The sequence below is a fragment of the Danio rerio genome, chromosome 21 (genome assembly GCF_052040795.2).
Source record: "Danio rerio strain M-AB ecotype USA chromosome 21, GRCz13ab, whole genome shotgun sequence".
NCBI classification, from domain to species: Eukaryota; Metazoa; Chordata; class Actinopteri; order Cypriniformes; family Danionidae; genus Danio; species Danio rerio.
The window spans coordinates 43,300,914-43,320,417 of NC_141041.1; the positions used below are offsets into that span (position 1 = coordinate 43,300,914).

Sequence of the window (19,504 nt, forward strand, 5' to 3'; positions counted from 1 at the left end):
TGGGGTTGTAGCCGAAGTGTAAAAAAGTTCCAAAACTTCCATGAGTTAATGAAAGGGTTTAAAGTTTATGAAACATGTACTTATAGATATAAAATATATAGATATATTTTAATATAGGCATCACGGGGGCACAGTGGGTAGCAAAATCACCTCACAGCGAGAAGGTCACTGGTTCCAGCCCTGGCTGGGTCAGGTGGTATTTCTTTGTGGAGTTTGCATGTTCTCTTCTTGTGGGCTTCCTCAAGGTGCTCCGGTTTCCCACACAGCCCAAAGATATGTGCTATAGGTGAATTAAATAAACTATTGGCCGTAGTGTATGTGTGTGAATGCAAGAGTGTATGGATGTTTCCCAGTGTTGGGTTGCGGCTTGAAGGGCATTCACTGTGTAAAAAATATGCTGGATAAGTTGGCGGGTCATTCCACTGTGGCGACCCCTGATTAATAAGGGACTAAGCTGAAAAGAAAATGAATGAATGAATGTTTTAATATATAACAGACAAATTATGTTACAAAACCTTGTTTATCCCAGATAAGACAAGAAAATCAAAGCTAAATATCTGAACAATTGATATTCCAAATTTGAAGTTGATATCCCAAAAAATGAGTTTGTAAATTTTCGTTTGGTCACAGTACAGTATGTGGATTGCTGTAGCAAAGTAATGCTTCACAACTTTAAGTTTTTTGTCACAAATTCATAAATAACTATTAGTAATAAAATTAGTTACCAGATATAGAATTTAGAAATGTTAAACATTCAAATGATACACAGTAAACTGTAGTATTTCAAGATTGTTAAGAGTTGTTATGAAATCAAAATGCATACATTTATTTAATTAATTATTTATTTTTGTTTTACTTTATATATATATATATATATATATATATATATATATATATATATATATATATATATATATATAATTATTTTCAAACACTTAATAAAACGACAAATGCTAACTAAAATTGAAATTAAAATGAAAAGTATAAGCAATAAAATTGTATTTTAAATCTGTACTTAAATCTGTACTTAAATATGCACTTTTCTAAACTGAAGTAGCTAATATAAAAAATGCATCACCGTTTGAAATGAATTCATTTTTAATAGTCAGGTAGCATTTAGGGGAATGCTGAAAAAGACTAAAACTCACAAAAGACTCCGTGACCCAGGAAAAGTTGTTGTTCAGCGCCCTCTGGTGGATTGACTAGCTTTCGTTTTTACAATAAATAGTTAACTTAAATGGTTGACTGCAATAAGAAATATAGTTTAGTTAATTGTTTTTATCATGTAAAAACGAATTATTATTATAATAATAAACTGATATTATAGCTGTTTTTAAATATAATATTAAAGCTTATTTATTGTAAAAAAAAACTATCTTTTTAAAATTGTGTCTGCAGTTGATTATCATAATCATCCATCATTTATTATCTGTTTCAAAAAATAAAATGCATCAAATTGTAAAGTATAAAATTATCAAGAAAAACTGCTATTGCAAGAGCAAACTAATATAATATAATGTAATATAATATAATGTAATATAATATAATATAATATAATACAATATAATATAATATAATATAATACAATATAATATAATATAATATAATATAATATAATATAATATAATATATAATATAATATAATACAATACAATATGACATAATATAATATAATATAATATATAATATAATATAATATAATATAATATAATATAATATACAATATGACATAATATAATATAATATAATATAATATAATATAATGTAATGTAATATAATATAATGTAATATAATATAATATAATATAATATAATATAATATAATATAATATAATATAATATAATATAATATAATATAATATAATATAATATCTTTATTGTGACCTAAAAGAAAAAGTTTTAGTTCAACGCCCTCTGGTGGCTTTTTTAAATTAACACACAAAAAAAAAAAAAGATTTTCAACACATTCAAGTTATCAAAAGGTCAAGATATTCTTTATTTCAAGCAAAAACAGTTACAAGAGTTTAAAGCTTCATCGGCAAACAGGGAGTAACAGAGAGCAAACACTGATGCACCATTGTGATTGTAAAGATGTTTAAAGGGCCCTCCAAAACACTTCAGAAGACAAAAAGCTGTATTTAGTCTGGATGTTACACAGTGAACTATACTCTTTTTATGTTCTGCAACTCTAACACAAGTTTGTGGACACATTTAGCAATTTAAAACATATGCACTTTTAATGCTACAACAATAATAATAGAAATTACACTCTATAAACATTTGCACTGTGATAAAGTTACAGCTCTCTTTAAAAAGACAGATAAGGTGGAACCCGTGACAAAAATATCCTAGCAGTTTCAGACTAAATAGTGATGCTTTTAGAGGCCCTACAATGTAAAATATTACAGTTGTCAAAAGCTCATAACATAATAGCTCATGAATTGTTTTTTATGTATTTATGCAAATTCTATTATGATTTATGTTCTCTGCTCTGATATATATATATTGTTTTGTTGAGTTTAACAAAGTAAAAAGTTACTTATTGATATGTTTAAACACTGAAAATGATGTATTGTCAGGGCTCTGTAAAAAAAGTACTGAAAATGAGTATTGAGCAGTACTTTCCCCGTTATTGTACATAATTATCCCGGACGAGCCCCCACTTTATGTTACATCTCTGGTCTGGAAAGTAACTTAGATAAATAACATACATTAATACAGTTTTCTTTAAACCCTTTTCAGTTGGTTTATCCTTTTTCACTTGTGTTTTGATATAGGGACATAATCATATTTTTGTCTTCTAATTTTGTTTCAAATTGGATTTATTTAGTAGCTATTTTGTTTGCTATTTTTAGTGGCTCCTCTCTGAGATATTGGCGTTTCTGTAAAGCCGCCTTTCCACTGCACACGACAAGCGACAGAAGTCATTCATTTCCAAAGCAGAGCAGTCTGGGAGCTGTGTTGAGTTCAGATCATCTCCGTATGCGGAAAATTCGGATTCGAATTGAGCTGCGAATCCGTTGAAATATTTGAACTCCTGCGACTAGACCGTATGCGACTTGCCGACCGGATATGATGTATTTCAGTGTTGTCCAAGCAGGTCCGTGCGCGTGAGATGAGAAATAGGAGTTTGTTTGGTTATTTTTTGAATTATAAAAAGTCTATATTAAAGAAAAACTTTTCTGTTCATAAATGTAAGTAAGAAAGTAATAAAAATATATATATTTTAATGTTGTCTCCACATTCCCTCCAATATTTTAGCGTTCTATGAGTTTCTAGTATTCATTCATCCATTAAACTATATGTAAACGCACAGAGAATAAAGGCTATTGCTTTTGCAGTCCTTTATTTCGGACACCGTTGAGAATCACCTTCTCCCCTGTGGTGCACGACAACACTGAAAATACTGTGCGGCTGCCACAAGGGGGCGTATTCCGACAGTCGTGTCCAAAATGTTGTGTGCAGTGGAAAGGCGGCTTAAGACAAAAACAGAAGAAAGCAGACAAGTAGGTTTCCAGAATACTTTTTTATGTACTGTATGTTACTTCCTAGACCCAGGGATGTAAGAATATCTATTATTTCTCATACAAGATCTTTTTCCAAACTATTTTAAAATGTCAAGTGGCACTTTGGTAAACCGTAGAGTTTAATCTTAACATCAAAAGTGAATGTAGCAGAGACTGAGGTATTATAAAACAATTAAAGTGTAAATACACGTTAAAAAAAAAAAACTAAATATGTGAAACTGTTATATTTTATTATATTTGCACAGTGATTAGCTGCCAGTGTCTTTAAAGTTTCTTTGCTTTTTTTGTAAAGATGTCTTCCGGATGATGTTCAGACAAAAAGGTTGAAAGCTTGATGCAGTAAAACCCCTCACCAGCTTACATTATATATAAGGACTGCATATCTGCACCCTCATGATTCACTTTGTAAACAGATATATGTGCTTTTCTTTCTTTGTTTGGTGTTAAAGTCTTTTTGGTGTTTGTGGAAGCTTCCATCAAGGAACAAAACATTAAAAACAAGGTAATGTCACAATTTCAACATAAATTGACTTATTCACAACAAGTAAAAATAGAAGTGGCCAAAGGTGATACACTCAAATTAATTTTGTTGCTCGAACTAATTTAAAATGAGCTGAAACAACAAAACTCTTTTTTTGTTGTTTTCTGGGGGGACAACTTAATTGTTTTTTGCTCAATACACTAACTCAATAGATTTGTTTTAGGACAACATGAAGGGATTGTGTAGAACCCAGCATTTTTACAGTGTATCCGAATTTGATGTTTTTCTTTTTTTTTCCTTTAAAAGGCATAGTTTCCCTAAAAAAAGTAAACTGTTCCATCATTATTTACTCCACTTGTTCCAAAATATGCTGGAATCCGGTAATCGTGGGATTTTTTTCCTACTATGGAAGTCAACAGGTTCATAAATCTTCAAAATGTTGTTGTCTAGGCTCTACAAAAAAAAAATTTACTGAAAAATGGGTAATGAGCTGCCAGTGCTTTCCCTGTTATTGTACATATTTATCCTGGACGAGCCCACACTTTATGTTATAACTATAAGAAATTTTTTCAAAGAGTTTTCTGGAAACCCTTGTCATTTGCTTCATCCTTTTTTCACTTGTATTTTGACATAAGGTTCATAAATGGCCGGCAGCTAGCTCTCTGCAACTCTCACATGGTCGCCCACTGAAGCTAAGCAGGGCTGTGCCCGGTCAGTACCTGGATGGGAGACCACATGGGAAAGCTAGGTTGCTGCCAGAAGTGGTGTTAGTGAGGCCAGCAGGGGGCGCCCAACCTGCGGTCTATGTGGGCCCTAATGCCCCAGTATAGTGACGGGGACGCTCAGTGAACGCTGTCTTTCGGATGAGACGTTAAACTGAGGTCCCGACTCTCTGTGGTCGTTAAAAATCCCAGGATGTCCTTCGAAAAAGAGTATGGCATCCTGGCCAAATCTGCCCACTGGCCTTTGTCCATGATGGCCTCCTAACCATCCCCATATTCAATTGGCTTCATCACTGTCTCCTCAGTCTGGCGCAAAATGGCTGCCGTTGCGTCATCCAGGTGGATGCTGCACACTGGTGGTGGATGAGGAGATCCCCCCCATTGTGTAAAGCACTTTGAGTGCCCAGAAAAGCGCTATATAAATGTAAGGAACTATTATTATTATTATTATTATTATTATTATTATTGGATTTTTGTCCCTTAATTTTGTTAGGTTCAATAACTTTCGACTTGGGTTTATTTAGTAGCTATTTTAGGAGCTCCTCTCCAAGATATCGGCTTCTCTGTACAAAAGAAGAAGAAAGTAGACAAGTAGGCTTTCCAGAATTGTTTTTGTATGTATGTATGTATGTATGTATGTATGTATGTATGTATGTATGTCACATTCTGCAACATACACTAAAAATGAAACTCAATTTGTTCCAAAACATGGAGGAATCCAGTAATCATTGAAATCCATTGTGTCTTTTTTTCCTACTATGGAAGTCCATGGGTCCATAAATCTTCAAAATATATTCTTTTGTGTTCAGCAGAAAAAAGAAACTTATAAAGGTTTAGAACTACTTGAGGGCGAGTACATGCTCCCGCACCAATGAGTGAAATACTAATTATAATTTCACACAACTTTTTCGACTTTTTTGACCTTTGACTATACTATAATGGCTCTTTAATTTTTTATTTTTTTAATCTTTTCTGAAAATGCCTCATGCTGCAAAGAAAACCAAAAAGAAAATTCTTTCCCGAACCCTGTGAAACTAGCAGTGATTTTGAGTTAAGCATGACAAAGGTGTTTCAACAAATGACAGTATCGATTTAAAAAATGATAGACAGCAAACTTAACCCTCTAGCTGAGCTCCTACAAATTCATTCTCAACAACTGGAAAATTGCAAGATGCTCTTGTTCTTACGCTGGAAAGTTAAGTCGCGTCACTTACTGACCACATAGATGAAGAACAGTGGAAGGCACAAAAACATTTGTATTCTCGGCTTACCTGAAAGTGCTGAGGGCTCAAATGCAGTGTTATTTCATCAAAAATGGATCCCAGACTTTCTTCATTTCCAGCCTAATGAGTGTACATTTGAATAAAACCAGATAAAGTATGACAAATTTTGCTTGGTATTTAATGGGCAAAAAAGGCAAACAATATATTATGAAAGAATAAGGGTTTTGTTTGACTATGCTAAAAATGTATTTTTAAAAAAAGAAAAGAAAGCAATGGCGTGTACAGAAAGAAATGGAGTGGCTTTAATCAGTTATTCATTTTTTTATGATTTCCCTCTTGTATTTTATTAATAGCATGTTTCCTTGATCATAACAGCTGAAAATGCTGAAATGCAGATCATAAACAAAAGTTTCCTTTGCTGGAAATCACTTTTGGCCACTACTCATGATTTTGAAGGAAACTAAATTTAGGGAACATAAGAATTGGTAAATGGTAAAAAATGCAAGAAAAAAAGGCAGAATTGTGAGAAATAAAAAGACAATTATGACAAGACACAAATCCCCAGGCAGTTCATTCCGCTGTGGCGACCCCGGATTAATAAAGGGACTAAGCCGAAATGAAAATGAATGAATGCAAATCCCCTCAGAATGAATGATCACAGTTCTGCCTTTTTATCAGAATTGTAAATTTGTATATTGCCGTTTAGACTTATGCAACTGCAAATTTATAGAGAATGTGGTAACACTTTATAATAACACTACACTACACACTATAAATCATTTATTAAGCATTAGCAAATAGTGAATTCATTATCTGTTAAGCATTACTCTACATTAATAAGCGTTATTAAGCAGTTAATAACTGCAGCTACAAATTCTGTATTCTTGACTTATAACCACATTTATAATGTGCTTAATAATTGTACTTTCATACTTAGTTAATGATTTATTTTTCATTACTAAATGAAGTATTGCATTATTTACAAACCATTTGTATTTAAGAGTAGTTGAGGATTTTTGGGATCATTCAGAATGAGTTAGTAAATGATTGATAAACTATTGAAATCAATGTTTATGTCTTATTATTCAGACATATATTAAGGGTTACTATGTATGTTAATAAATGCTTTATTAACTCAACTTCATCTAGTTTTGTGACCTAATCTAAAGTGAGGACTATTTATGCTTAAACCCCTTTTAAATGACAAATAAAGGCTCTGTTAAATTCTAAACAAGAAAAATGACATTATTCATTTCTATTCATTTAATGATACACAAATGAAACTGTACTTCAAATAAAAAATAAATCTTTGCAAACTTATCTAAAATAAAATCACTGTAGAGTTTAATCATTGCATCTTATTATATTGTTAAATTATTATATTGTTTTTGTTTTATTCAATTTTATGTTGTATTTTGACACTCCTGTTATTCAGCAATGTTTAAACTTTACAGTAATTTTACTTTTTAGATAAGATTGCAAAGATTATTGTTTATTTGATTCTGAGCCTTTAATAGTCATTTATAAGGGATTTATAAAGCATAAATAGTCCTCACTTTAGATTAGGTCACAAAACTCCATGAAGTTAAGTTTATAAAGCATTTATTAACATATTAGTTAGTATATGCCTGAATAATAAGATGTATAAATGTTGATTTCAGTAGTTTATTAATAATTTACTAACTCATTCTGAATGATCCTAAAAACCCTCAACTACTCTTAAATACAAATGGTTTGTAAATAATGAAATAATTTATTTAGTAATGAAATATAAATCATTTACAAAGTATGAAAGTACAATTATTAAATACATTATACAGGTGCTTATAAGTCAAGAATACAGCATTTGTAGCTGCAGTTATAAACCGTTTACTGACGTTTATTAATGTAAAGTTAATGCTTAACAAATAATGAATTCACGCTTAGTGAAGGATTTATAGTGTGTAGTTATTAAAAAGTGTTACCGAGAAGACTTCTGAAATGCAAGTTAGTAAGATGCAAGTAGTATGATTCAATAATCTATAAACTTGCAATCTCAAGAAATAAAGTCAACTGCAAATACATTCATTATTAATTCGGAGAGCAAAAGTCTGAATTGTCAGATAAAACTAATAATGATTGAAGATTTGTATTATTATTATTTCACAATTCAGATGTTTATTATTTAAACTGTTTGAGGAAAAAGTCATTTTGTGAGACATAAACTCAGAATTGCAACAAAAAGTTAGTATTCTAAGATAGAGATGCTATGTTTTTTTTTTTTATTCTGTGGGGGAAAAGGCTTTTCCATAATGATTCCTTATTACCTTTCAAAAGTTTAAGTTTAGTAAGATTTTTTCATACCTGAGACAATGCATTACACTGATCAAAAGTAATTCATTTTAGTGAATAATTTGATTCACACTACTATATGTTTCTTGACAACCAAATCATCATATTAGAAACTTCTATGACGCTGAGAAATGAAGTAATGACTTTACATAACAGAAATAAATAATTGATTGAGACAGAAAGTTAATAATATAACAAATGCCAAAATATTTTAAATATTATTTTTTATCAAATAAACATTTCAAAAACATCAAAAAATCTTACTGAACCCAAACATTTGCCATTGAAAAACCATAATGGGTGGTCAACCCCTATTACATTCATCTATAGCTTTTTTAAGTGTATAAAGTATCACCTTTGACATTATCATAACAACAACAACATACTTCCATAATTAATATACCCAAATGAATAAGAAATCCAAAAGTCACCTTTTACATTACGAACGATGCTTAATTTTTTCCAGTTAAGGCACTGTATATGATACCAGTAAATAATTTCTCTCCAAATATGCACACGCTTACAGTAGTGTTTATGTCTGCCAAAGGTTGTGGCGCATGAAGAGACAGCACAAAAATATAAAAATAACTATCAGTAGTCACGTTACATGGCAATAAAGAAAGATCTTATGAAAAAATATAGCATCAGCTGTGTCATAAAGTGTACTGCTTCAAATTTCATGTGTTATTCAATTCCAAAGCCGAAAAATGATAAAAGTCACCACCACCAATAGGAGGCACTGGAAGCAGACGACGGCTGCATGCAGAGGAAGTCAGGACGGGGAAACAAGGAAGCCTCAAGATTATCCTCAAAATTCCTGTTAGAAAGAAACAGAAAACAAACACCTTAGAAATGACTAGTATTAAAAAACAACAAACATAATTATAATTCATTTTACAAGAAAATGTTTTAGCCTTTATGACAAAATTTCCTGTTTATTGTGTTATTTGTTACTTAATTGTTCTAATTACGGAGCCCCGAACATCACATGCAAGAAACAAAATATATATTAATAAATAATAGGATAGAACATGCCAACTCAGAGTAATTTTCTTTATAATTATTTATTTATTACAGATGTTTACATTTGGAAAAGCTGTGCTTTCTGAATAAATACTCTAAAAAAATGTTTATATATACAGTATTGTCCAAAATGTTAGGCCAATATTAAATCTGTTCCTGATGGTATAGTGGGTATATATGACCCATTACCCAATAACCATAAGTCATAAGTGTAAATTATTTGTAAATAAGTGTAGATTATATATAATTTTATTGAGATTTATACAGGGTGAAGTATCTTTCAGTTGATGTTATGTTTTGTTTGGAAAAAAATGAAAGTTATTTTGATTTAATTGTTTAAGACGTGCGAAAGACAATGTTGATAAAACACAACAGTCATGAACTGGCCTTCACGAGGTCCAGACCTGAATATTATAGGGGCTGTATGATATCACCTGGACAGAAAAAAAAAACCTATAGACAAACTCTGGAAAATGCTAAAATAAGCCTAATATTTAACAGCACATTATTTAAGAAAATGTCAGGACAATTAAAGCAAAACAGTTTAAGCTGTGCTTGGTGCTAAAGAAGCCACAATAAACATACTTTTGCTCGAAGAGGAAATGTTGTGCTGTTGCCGGTGTTTTTTTGTTTTTTTTGTATATATTTCCTATAGTTTCTTTTTGTTTGTAATAAAGAGATTGATTGATTATATACAGTGCAAAAGTCTTAGGCCAACAAAGCTGGTATAGTGTTTAGGACTTTTGTATAGTACTGTATATATTATGTTTACGTACAGTTGAAGTCAGAATTATTAGCCCCCCTCTGAATTATTTTTTTCTTTTTGAAATATTTCCCAAATTATGTTTAACAGAGCAAGGTAATTATTACAGTATGTCTGATAATATTTTTTCTTCTGGAGAAAGTCTTATGTGTTTTATTTCTGTTAGAATAAAAGCAGTTATTATTTTTTTTAAAACATTTTAAGGAAAAAATTATTAGCCATTTTAAGCAATTTTTTTTTTCGATAGTCTACAGAACAAACCATCATAATACAATAACTTGCCTAATCACCCTAACCTGCCTAGTTAACCTAATCAACCTAGTTAAGCCTTTAAATGTCACTTTAAGCCAGGGGTGTCAAACTCAATTCCTGGAGGGCCAAAGCCCTGCACAGTTTAGTTCCAACCCTGCTCCAACACACTTACTTGTAGGTTTCAAACAAGCCTGAAGGACTCGATTAGTTTGATCAGGTGTGTTTAATTAGGGTTGGAACTAAACTGTGCAGAGCTGCGGCCCTTTTGGAACTGAGTTTGACACCTGTGCTTTAAGCTATATAGAAGTGTCTTGAAAAATGTGTAGTAAAATATTATATACTGTCATTATTATGTCATTAAAGATTAAAAAAATGAGTTATTAGAAATTAGTTATTAAAACTAGTATGTTTAGAAATGTGTTGAACAAAATCTTCTGTCCCTTAAACAGAAATTGGGGAAAAAAATAAACAGGGGGGCTAATAATTCTGACTTCAACTGTATATACTGTATTACAGCAGTAGCCAAAAACTTGGACACAGGAATGGGTAAATGTTCTTTTGGCTGGCACTGTACTATAATATGCATTTTTTAATTAATTTATTCCACGATTCCTCCACATACCACTAGAAGGAAGCCTGAGTACCACTAGTGGTAGACGTTTGAGAACCACTGCATTAAAAAATATGCTGTAAAATTCTATAATAAACAATATCATTATTTGTTTACTCCCTGATATCAGTATCGGTCACAGGCTCGGATCAGTCAGGCTCTATTCTTAACCTCATATTGTGGACTTTATGTTTCAATTTAGATTACATCCTTTCAGGGTTTATATCAGTGTAAATCTGGGTGAACTAGAAGTTGCAGAGACTTTTAGTGAACCATTCTCTCATACCAAACACATGGTAAGAGGGGCATGGTTATGAATATTGTGGCTAAAGGCATCAAACTAATGTCAACAAAAGAACCGCCTCTTTAAACGTTTAAGCAAATCAGACTAAATTAAAAATTACCAAAACAATTTATTTTCAGTTAATTGTCTACCTAAAGAATGTGTGCTTGCAATATAAACATTGTCAGTTTTGATTTCCAATGCGCAAGAAGTGCCAGTTTTTTTTTAGGTTTCAGGGTGTATTTTGTATAGTCCTAGTATACTACAGTTTCTGAATGATAAAACGTTGTTGGCAAACCACACTGACAATCTTTGTAGTAAATGTTGAATCTCAGCCCAGCCTGCCCTCATTCTGAAGCAAATATGTGGATACTCGATGGATACAGACATGCTGGCTTCCTTCCCAGAAAGCAAACCCAACAAGGAGACTTTGAAAAATGGGTTCATCCATTCTGAAAAGATGACTATGAGGTCTGTCAACTCAACACATTGGGCAAAAAGGGAAATGTGCAGTCGAAATGTTGCAACTTCCAGCACAAATTGCATTGAATGTGTTGTATTAGAAATGATAGCTGGTCCAATGGGTATTTTTTGCCATTGTCTAAGCACAAATGTGATTAAATATGCATTCTGCTTCATCGCGTCATTTTGTTTTCTCATCTATGTGTAAAATAATCAGGTCGCTTGCATTAAAGAGAGGTCAGTGACATTATAATCATTTATTTCTGCCCAAGAATTTAGCATGTGTCCTCTATCCCAGTGACAAATCTATTATTAACTACAGACCAGAGCACTTCAGTGTTCTGTTGCCAGACAAACACATCATTAAGATAAATAATCTGCAATAGGTGTGGCATGATGGAAAACAAGTAAAGCTTGTCTTCATAGTTTTATAAAAATTTTGCAAGGAAAAGTGTCAGTGCAAAATTAAAATATATTATTACCTAAACCGTTAAAATTATGAGATCAATATGATTTTAAAATATATTAATATATATAAGATATAATTTTATTAATTATTCACATCCACTTTTTTATTTGAAATGTGATTAAAATAAACATTTAGTCAAACACATACAGTAACTATTATTTGCAAATCCAAAGATTATTTTTCAGTTTTTATTTAAAGTTGTGCGACTTTACTATTAAACTTTCAGCTGAAATAAGACACATTAATGTTTATTATACATTTAGCTTATTTAATAATTTATGGTTAACTTTATTTATTTCATATAACAACAATTATTTTATTTGTATGGCTTTTTAGTTTTAGTTACCTATATTAACCATGCCTCATGCTTTCTAAATCTACTGAATGCAATAATATATATAATGTGGTGCAATGCATTTGCCGGCCTCATTGCAATTCCCCTTTTGTTTCAAAATGTATTTATTCATTCATTCATTTTCCTTTCCTTGTTTAGCAGAGGTCACCACAGCAAAATGAATCGCCAACTATACCAGCATATGTTTTACACAGTGGAAAACCCTCCAGCTGCAACACATAACTGGGAAACACCCATACACTCTCACATTCACACACACACACTTCTTTCTAAATATCATAGATTACTTTTTAAATGACTGGTCAAAACATGCACTGAAAACCCAAATAAGCTGACTGAACATAATTAATTGAGTAAACTCGTTGCCTCAATTTAATTGAGAAACGGAGTCTCCCAAAACTTGCATGTTTAAGTTTATTTAACTTGTCGGTTTGGTAATTATATTTAAATTGTTCAGTTCAGCGTGTGTCTGTGTGTGTAGTTATATACCATGAAAAAAAAATGTTTAAAAGAAAAAAAAGAGAATTAAAAAGAGACCTTGCTAAAAGGTTGCACACATTAGAGTTTTACAATCAAGACGACATTAAAAACTGCCTCTTTTTTTTTCAAGGATTACATTTACATATATATTTACATTTAGTGGACACTTTTAATTGTGATTTTGAGCTTACTATACTTAAAATCTTAAGTTTATGCATTTTCATTGTATATAAGTTAAATTAGCTCATATTTTTAGGCGACATGACCAAAGTGCTAAATTTTAAGTAATGTTCAGTCAACTTTGCTTGATTGTTTAGGTAAAGACAACATTAGGGTTTACAGTGTGGGCTGCACGGTGGCGTAGTGGGTAGCACGTTCACCTTACAGCAAGAAGGTCGCTGGTTCGAGCCTAAGCTGGATCAGTTGGCGTTTCTGTGTGAAGTTTGCATGTTCTCCCCGTGTTCGCGTGGGTTTCCTCCGGGTGCTCTGGTTTTCCCCACAAGTCCAAAAACATGTGGTACAGGTGAATTGGGTAGGCTAAATTGTCCGTAATGTATGTGTGTGAATGAGTGTGTATGGATGTTTCCCAGTGATGGGTTGCAGCTGGAGGAGCATCCGCTGCGTAAAACGTATATAAGTTGGCGGTTCATTCCACTGTGGTGACCCCAGATTAATAAAGGGACTAAGCCGAAAAGAAAATTCAGAATAGAGTCTTACACACTCTAGATTATGCGAGTCTTGACCTCTCCTGTCCTCTCGATGACCATAGTCCTGTCCTCTTTTATAGGAGCAGTGTACTGATAATCGTCACTCAGCAGACCCAAAATGGGGTATTGGTTCATGTATCTGTTTTAAGACAAGAAAGAGCCAACAATGGCCATTTAGCAATTTCATTTTTACACTGTATTCCAACTGTTCATACTGTATGCGATAAACACACACCTCTTGGTAACGACGGTCCTCGTGGAGCTGCTGGAGCTGTCGGTCTTCTGCAGTTTGAGTCGTCTGATCTCCTGATGGACAAACGTTAATGGTGAGAATGAGGAAGTGCAGTATTAAAGTGGAGAGGTACAATATCTGTCAATCAGACGGTCTCAATTGACATTCCTCAAGAGTAATGAAGCTGAGGTAATGCATAGATGGAAGAAATGAAAAACCGCCAAACTAGGATCTAAATCACGCCTCTCATAATGAGAACCACAGATTCACTAGCAGACAGAAACAGACATGATACATGAACATTATACAAATGCAAATTGGCATGACTCAACAGACTACAACAGAGCCAAATTCCAAAGCCCCCGCGAGGTGAAGAATGCATAGAGGTAGTGATTTTTATATTTATGTAGAAATAATGTATATTTGAATCCTTTACTATTTTTTCATATGTAAAGGTATTTGTGTATTGCTGTACATCCTGTGTGTATTAAATAATGTGTGTTTTGGAGCCGCATGGGCACATACTGTAACTAACGCGCTTTTCAAATTTACAAAAACTCTGCAATGGACTTTAGACCAGCTTTTAGTTGGTCAATAGCCTGGTATATTTCAGTTCCTCAAAATTGCAACACTTCAACAATGTGCATTAACACACCTCCTTTTCAGACCAGCATGCCCATGAGTCCACAAAATGGCACAAACGAATTTGCTATTTAAACATTGTGAGGAGCAAAAATGTGAAAATAACAGTTGCGCTGGTTTGAACATAGCAACAAATCACGTCAACTGCGCCATTTTTCACTGGGTATTGTTACGATAACCAGCGATCGCTCTGCTCCGCTGGTTTCCACTATAATCATGAACTTCACTTTCGCATTCCCCAGGACTACTTATTCACACATGCACTTCTTCCAGACACGCACGCCTGCTCATTCATCTCGCTTGACTTTGTCAAAGACTGATAACACACCATACTTAAATCACTCTGTTACCCTTCCAGTTGGCCGAGTTTTGTTAGCTGTACCAGTAACATTACAATTAGTGGTGGGCAAAGCGAGGCTTCGTGAAACACTGAAACTATCGAAGCAAATGTGTCGAAGCTTCGAAACGTTTCGAAACACCACTCTACGGTGACACCTAGTGGTCATTTTATTTGTATTTCACTGAAACAGCTTCAGCAAAGATCAGTTGAGCAAATTAGGGTATGAAATCCCACTTTGTAGCCTTGAATCTGCAAATGGTTTAGTCGAGCGGTTAGAGTTCGTGACCACCATGCGGGAATAATGGGTTCGAATCCAGATTGAAACAGTTATTTTGAAATGCTTTAATACCAGTTGGTAATGCTTTGTTATTGTATCGTTTTGTTTCAACATTGCTCTGACAAACGAATAAACACCTTTGTAAATAAATTTGTATTGTTTTGTTCATAAAACAGGGTTGTTGCTAGATCAGATACAGTTGTGGTAAGAAGTTAACAATAGTTACTTATATTATTAATTAAATTTCCCATTTTATTTTATTAACGTCTATCCAAAACCTAAACCCATCACAGTACTGTAAAAATATGAATTATTGTTTTACAGTCTTACAAAAATGATGCTAAATTGATGGCATATCTGCAGCTGTATCCTATCTAGACTACACCATAAAACAGTAACATGGTTAAAATATATAAAATCATGATTTTGGAGTATTTGGACTAGTCGGGATTCGAACTAGAAACAAATTTGTAACACAGTACTGTAGTGCACACGCACAGTCCACTAAGCCAGTGGTTCTCAAAGTGGGGGTCGGGACCCCCCAAGGGGTCGCGGGACAATGAAGGGGGGGTCGCCTGGTGATTTCCAAAAATGTATTTATTTATATTAAACCATAAGAATTACCATACTTTATGAATAAACTACTGAAAAGAAAAATTGTTGTTTATAGTGAATATATACTATATAGTTACTACAGTAGCTTATAGTTACTAGTTCTATTGGATTGCGACCCCAGGGGTAATTACATAATTTTAAAGACACACCAATGGCGTCAGATGCAGCAGATTGGTTTTATAATATCAGGTTAAACTTTCTGGCACATTTACAGCTCTGATTTACATGAAAACTAACATTAAACTAAGAATAAACTTGGGTGTATTGGTGTGTGTGCGCTGTTGCATGCAAGGTTTCTGTATATATAACCACCTCAGAGGATATTGGGGGGTCGCAAGTCACTAACATTGTTATTTTGTGGGTCGCAAGCTAATAAGTTTGGGAACCCCTGCACTAAGCCATACAAGACACAGTTATGCTCTTGATCATGCCAGTCAAATGCAGATTCTCCGGGTCTTGAAATGATCAATGCTTTGAATCGCTTTAGTCACGTGACCAAGTGTTTCGAAACACTTATATGATAGGGCCTATTGACTTGTTTTAAAAAATATGACAAAATTAAGCGAGTTTTTCCTAAACAAAACAAAATAATCTGCCAATGGAGTAAGCAAAATAATCTTATGTCAAAAGGACATTTTGCTTGTTTTCAGGGAAAAACTCATTTATTTTTGACATATTATTTCCTAGAACTAGGCAATATCTTTTGCTTATCCAGAAAATGCTTTTGATTTGAGAATTTTTAAATATTTGGACTAGAAAAATTACAAAAAATGAAGCAAGAAAAGCATTTTTACAGTGCATGATGGACAGGGACCCTGCTGAAAAATCCAGCTTAAACCAGCCTAGGCTGGTTGGCTGGTTTAAGCTGGTCGACCAGGCTGGTTTTAGAGGGGTTTTGGCCACTTCCAGGCGGGTTTCCAGCCATTTCCAGCCTGGTCTTAGCTGGTCAGGCTGGGAGATGACCAGCTAAAACCAGCTTGACCAGCCTAGCCAAGCTGGGAGTCCAGCCAAAACCAGCTATATCCAGCTTAAACCAGGCTGGTCAAGCTGGATTTGGCTGGTAATTTTCCAGCCTGACCAGCTAAGACCAGGCTGGAAATGGCTGGAAACCAACCAGCTAAAACCAGCCATTCAGCCTAGGCTGGTTTAAGCTGGATTTTTCAGCAGGGGATGCATTTTCCAAAACTATCGCGAGCCAACTAAGATCCCAAGTTGTGTCGATACAAACATAGTTCTGTGATTCTGTGTTTCTTGAATCCATCATTCCAACAATCATTCGCAAAGTGTCGCAGTCTTGTGTGGTTGGAACTACACTTCTAGACCTGTGGTTTAATTAAGGCTGTGGTGTTCTATTCTGAGTTTTCTTCCTTATGCTCTATTCATTTCTAAAACCTGTTTAAAATTTGGTCTAAGCAGCTATTGGATCATTTTGAAGGCACGCCCTTTGATTGCTTTGACATTTTCTAATAAACATGTCTTTGTACAGTACAAGCACAGTTGGCTCCATGATTAGTTCCTTAAATGCTAAACGCATAATTCTGAATATTTTACATAGCATGCCAAGCATTAAATAGACAAAAGAAGAGTCCGCCTCAACACAAGCATCCAAGCTGTCGAAATTTGCTTGTTGATGACAGCCGTAATCAAAGAAAATGTTGCGCAGCCGCAAGACATGACTGAACCACACACAACAACACTGACAAAGCACTTAATGCCTGCATCACGTACCTCCTCCTGGTGTCTGATGACGCTTTCACGCTGCTCCAGTTTGGACAGAAGCTCAGAGATACGCAGCTCCAGACTGCTGGTGTCGGTGGTCTGTATTATGGTGCTCTCTGACTGAATCTTTATAAGCTGAGACTAAAATAAAAAGTTAAACTTAATAGCTGTTAGATGGAAAGTATTTAGGAGTTTAAATTGGCATTCACATACAGGGTTTTTAGGTTTTTTTTAAAAAATTCATATTTTATTTAGTGAGAAGATTTAGTTTTATTTAAATTAATTTAAATTAATGAGCAAAAACATTCAATTTTAACAGTATAACAGCATAAAACGTGACCCTGGACCACAAAACCAGTCATAAGTGTCAAATTATGGAAATTGAGATGTACAGTATGTATTATCTAAAAGTTTAATAAATATGTTTACTATTGACATTTGTTTTTTACATATTAATTTACATATTAATAATTTGTTGTTTGCTATTGTTTACATATTGACTTTGTTATGAAGGGACAATATTTGGCAGAGGCACAACTTGAGTTTTGATATATATTTATGGCAGGAAATTTACAATTTATATTCATAGAACATGATCTGAACATAATATTCTAATAATTTTTGGCACAACATAAGATAAAATAAAAAGATTTATCATTTTGACCCTTACTGTACAGTGTATTTTAACAATTGCCAACCATACAAGTTAACATAAGCTTTTGTGATGCAGGGTCACAAATAAATAAACATAAAACCTGTGTTAATTTCATCCATCAGAAAAAAAAAAATCGCCACAAAATCATGTAAAAACAAATAAAAAAAAAAAATGATGATTTTCACATAAATATTAAGCAGCAAAATTGTTTACAACATTAATGATGAACTTTTTTTTTCTTTGTTGTTTTTTTTTCATATGTATTTTATTCCTGTATTTACCCGCAGGCTCTTGAGTTCTTTGTCTTTCTCCTCTCGTAGATCATTCAGCATCTTCTCGTACTCTCTGGACAGCTCTTGTGTTTTGATCTGGATGGTGGAGCTACTGCACTGCCCTGCCAACTGTGCAGAAGAAAACCAGAAATCAACACAAACATCAAAATCCCTACTTTAAAAGTTTTATAGTTCTCTCAAGATGGCTAATTATACTTGTATTCATTCATTCATTCATTCATTTTCTTGTCGGCTTAGTCCCTTTATTAAAGGAATGAACCGCCAACTTCTCCAGCACATTTTTACTCAGCGGATGCCTTTCCAGCCCCAACCCATCTCTGGGAAACATCCACACACACACATACACTACGGACAATTTTAGCCTTCCCAATTCACCTGTACTGCATGTCTTTGGACTGTTGGGGAAACCAGAGCACCCGGAGGAAACCCAAGCGAACGTAAGGGGAACATGCAAACTCCACACAGAAATGTCAATTGACCCAGCCGAGGCTCAAACCAGCGACCTTCTTGCTGTTAGGCGACAGCACTACCTATTGCGCCACTGCGTCGCCTACTTATATTCAATGATAATAAATAAAGCCATAAATTAAAATAAAGTGATATAAGTAATAAAGTAATATATAAAGTTTTAAGGTATTTTTCTTACCAACTTAACTGTAAGTGGTTGTTTTGGTGTTCTTTTAGCCAATGTACACAATGTGTTTTATATCTTCAATAAATCAGTATTGATTCTTACATGCCAAGATCAATCTTTTAATCAGCTCCATTTAAGTTATGTGTGAAAACAAGTAATGTAGCATAATCAGGACCAAAAATGTTACTTTTGATGAAAAAAATAATAATAATAATTAAATTATGGTCATTTTATTAGGAATATAAAACAATAATTGCTGACAGATTGGAGCACTAATAAACACCACAATTCCGTCTTTTTAATACAAGTTATGGAACAAAATAAACATAAATAAACATCTCACGTCTTCTGTAATTACTGAATCATTGGTTCAAATGGGAAAAGACATTTACATTTACACTACATTTACG

The 19,504-nt window shown here is 33.4% G+C and overlaps 1 protein-coding gene and 1 long non-coding RNA gene across 15 annotated transcripts in view; both read right to left on the bottom strand.

The window, feature by feature from the left end:
• Window positions 1-19,504, bottom strand: part of LOC147838945 (uncharacterized) — a 1,276,407-nt gene that overhangs the window by 406,260 nt on the left and 850,643 nt on the right. The window lies entirely within an intron of this gene.
• The window catches only part of pof1b (POF1B actin binding protein), a 67,066-nt gene continuing 53,225 nt past the window's right edge, over window positions 5,664-19,504 (bottom strand). For 2 of the 14 annotated variants that reach the window (XR_015520539.1, XR_015520531.1), the window contains exons 9-14: window positions 18,449-18,568; window positions 17,522-17,653; window positions 13,923-13,993; window positions 13,702-13,826; window positions 7,088-9,100; window positions 5,664-7,007 (exon numbers count right to left, since the gene is read on the bottom strand). Coding sequence is in view for 5 of the 14 variants with exons in the window: in XM_087301776.1 (XP_087157902.1) it covers window positions 13,703-13,826; window positions 13,923-13,993; window positions 17,522-17,653; window positions 18,449-18,568 (447 nt within the window). In the remaining 9 variants the exon portion in view is untranslated. Of the gene's footprint in view, window positions 9,101-13,697; window positions 13,827-13,922; window positions 13,994-17,501; window positions 17,654-18,448; window positions 18,569-19,504 lie in introns of all 14 variants that reach the window. The other 12 variants (XR_015520537.1, XR_015520534.1, XM_087301776.1 and 9 more) reach the window with 9 other exon arrangements.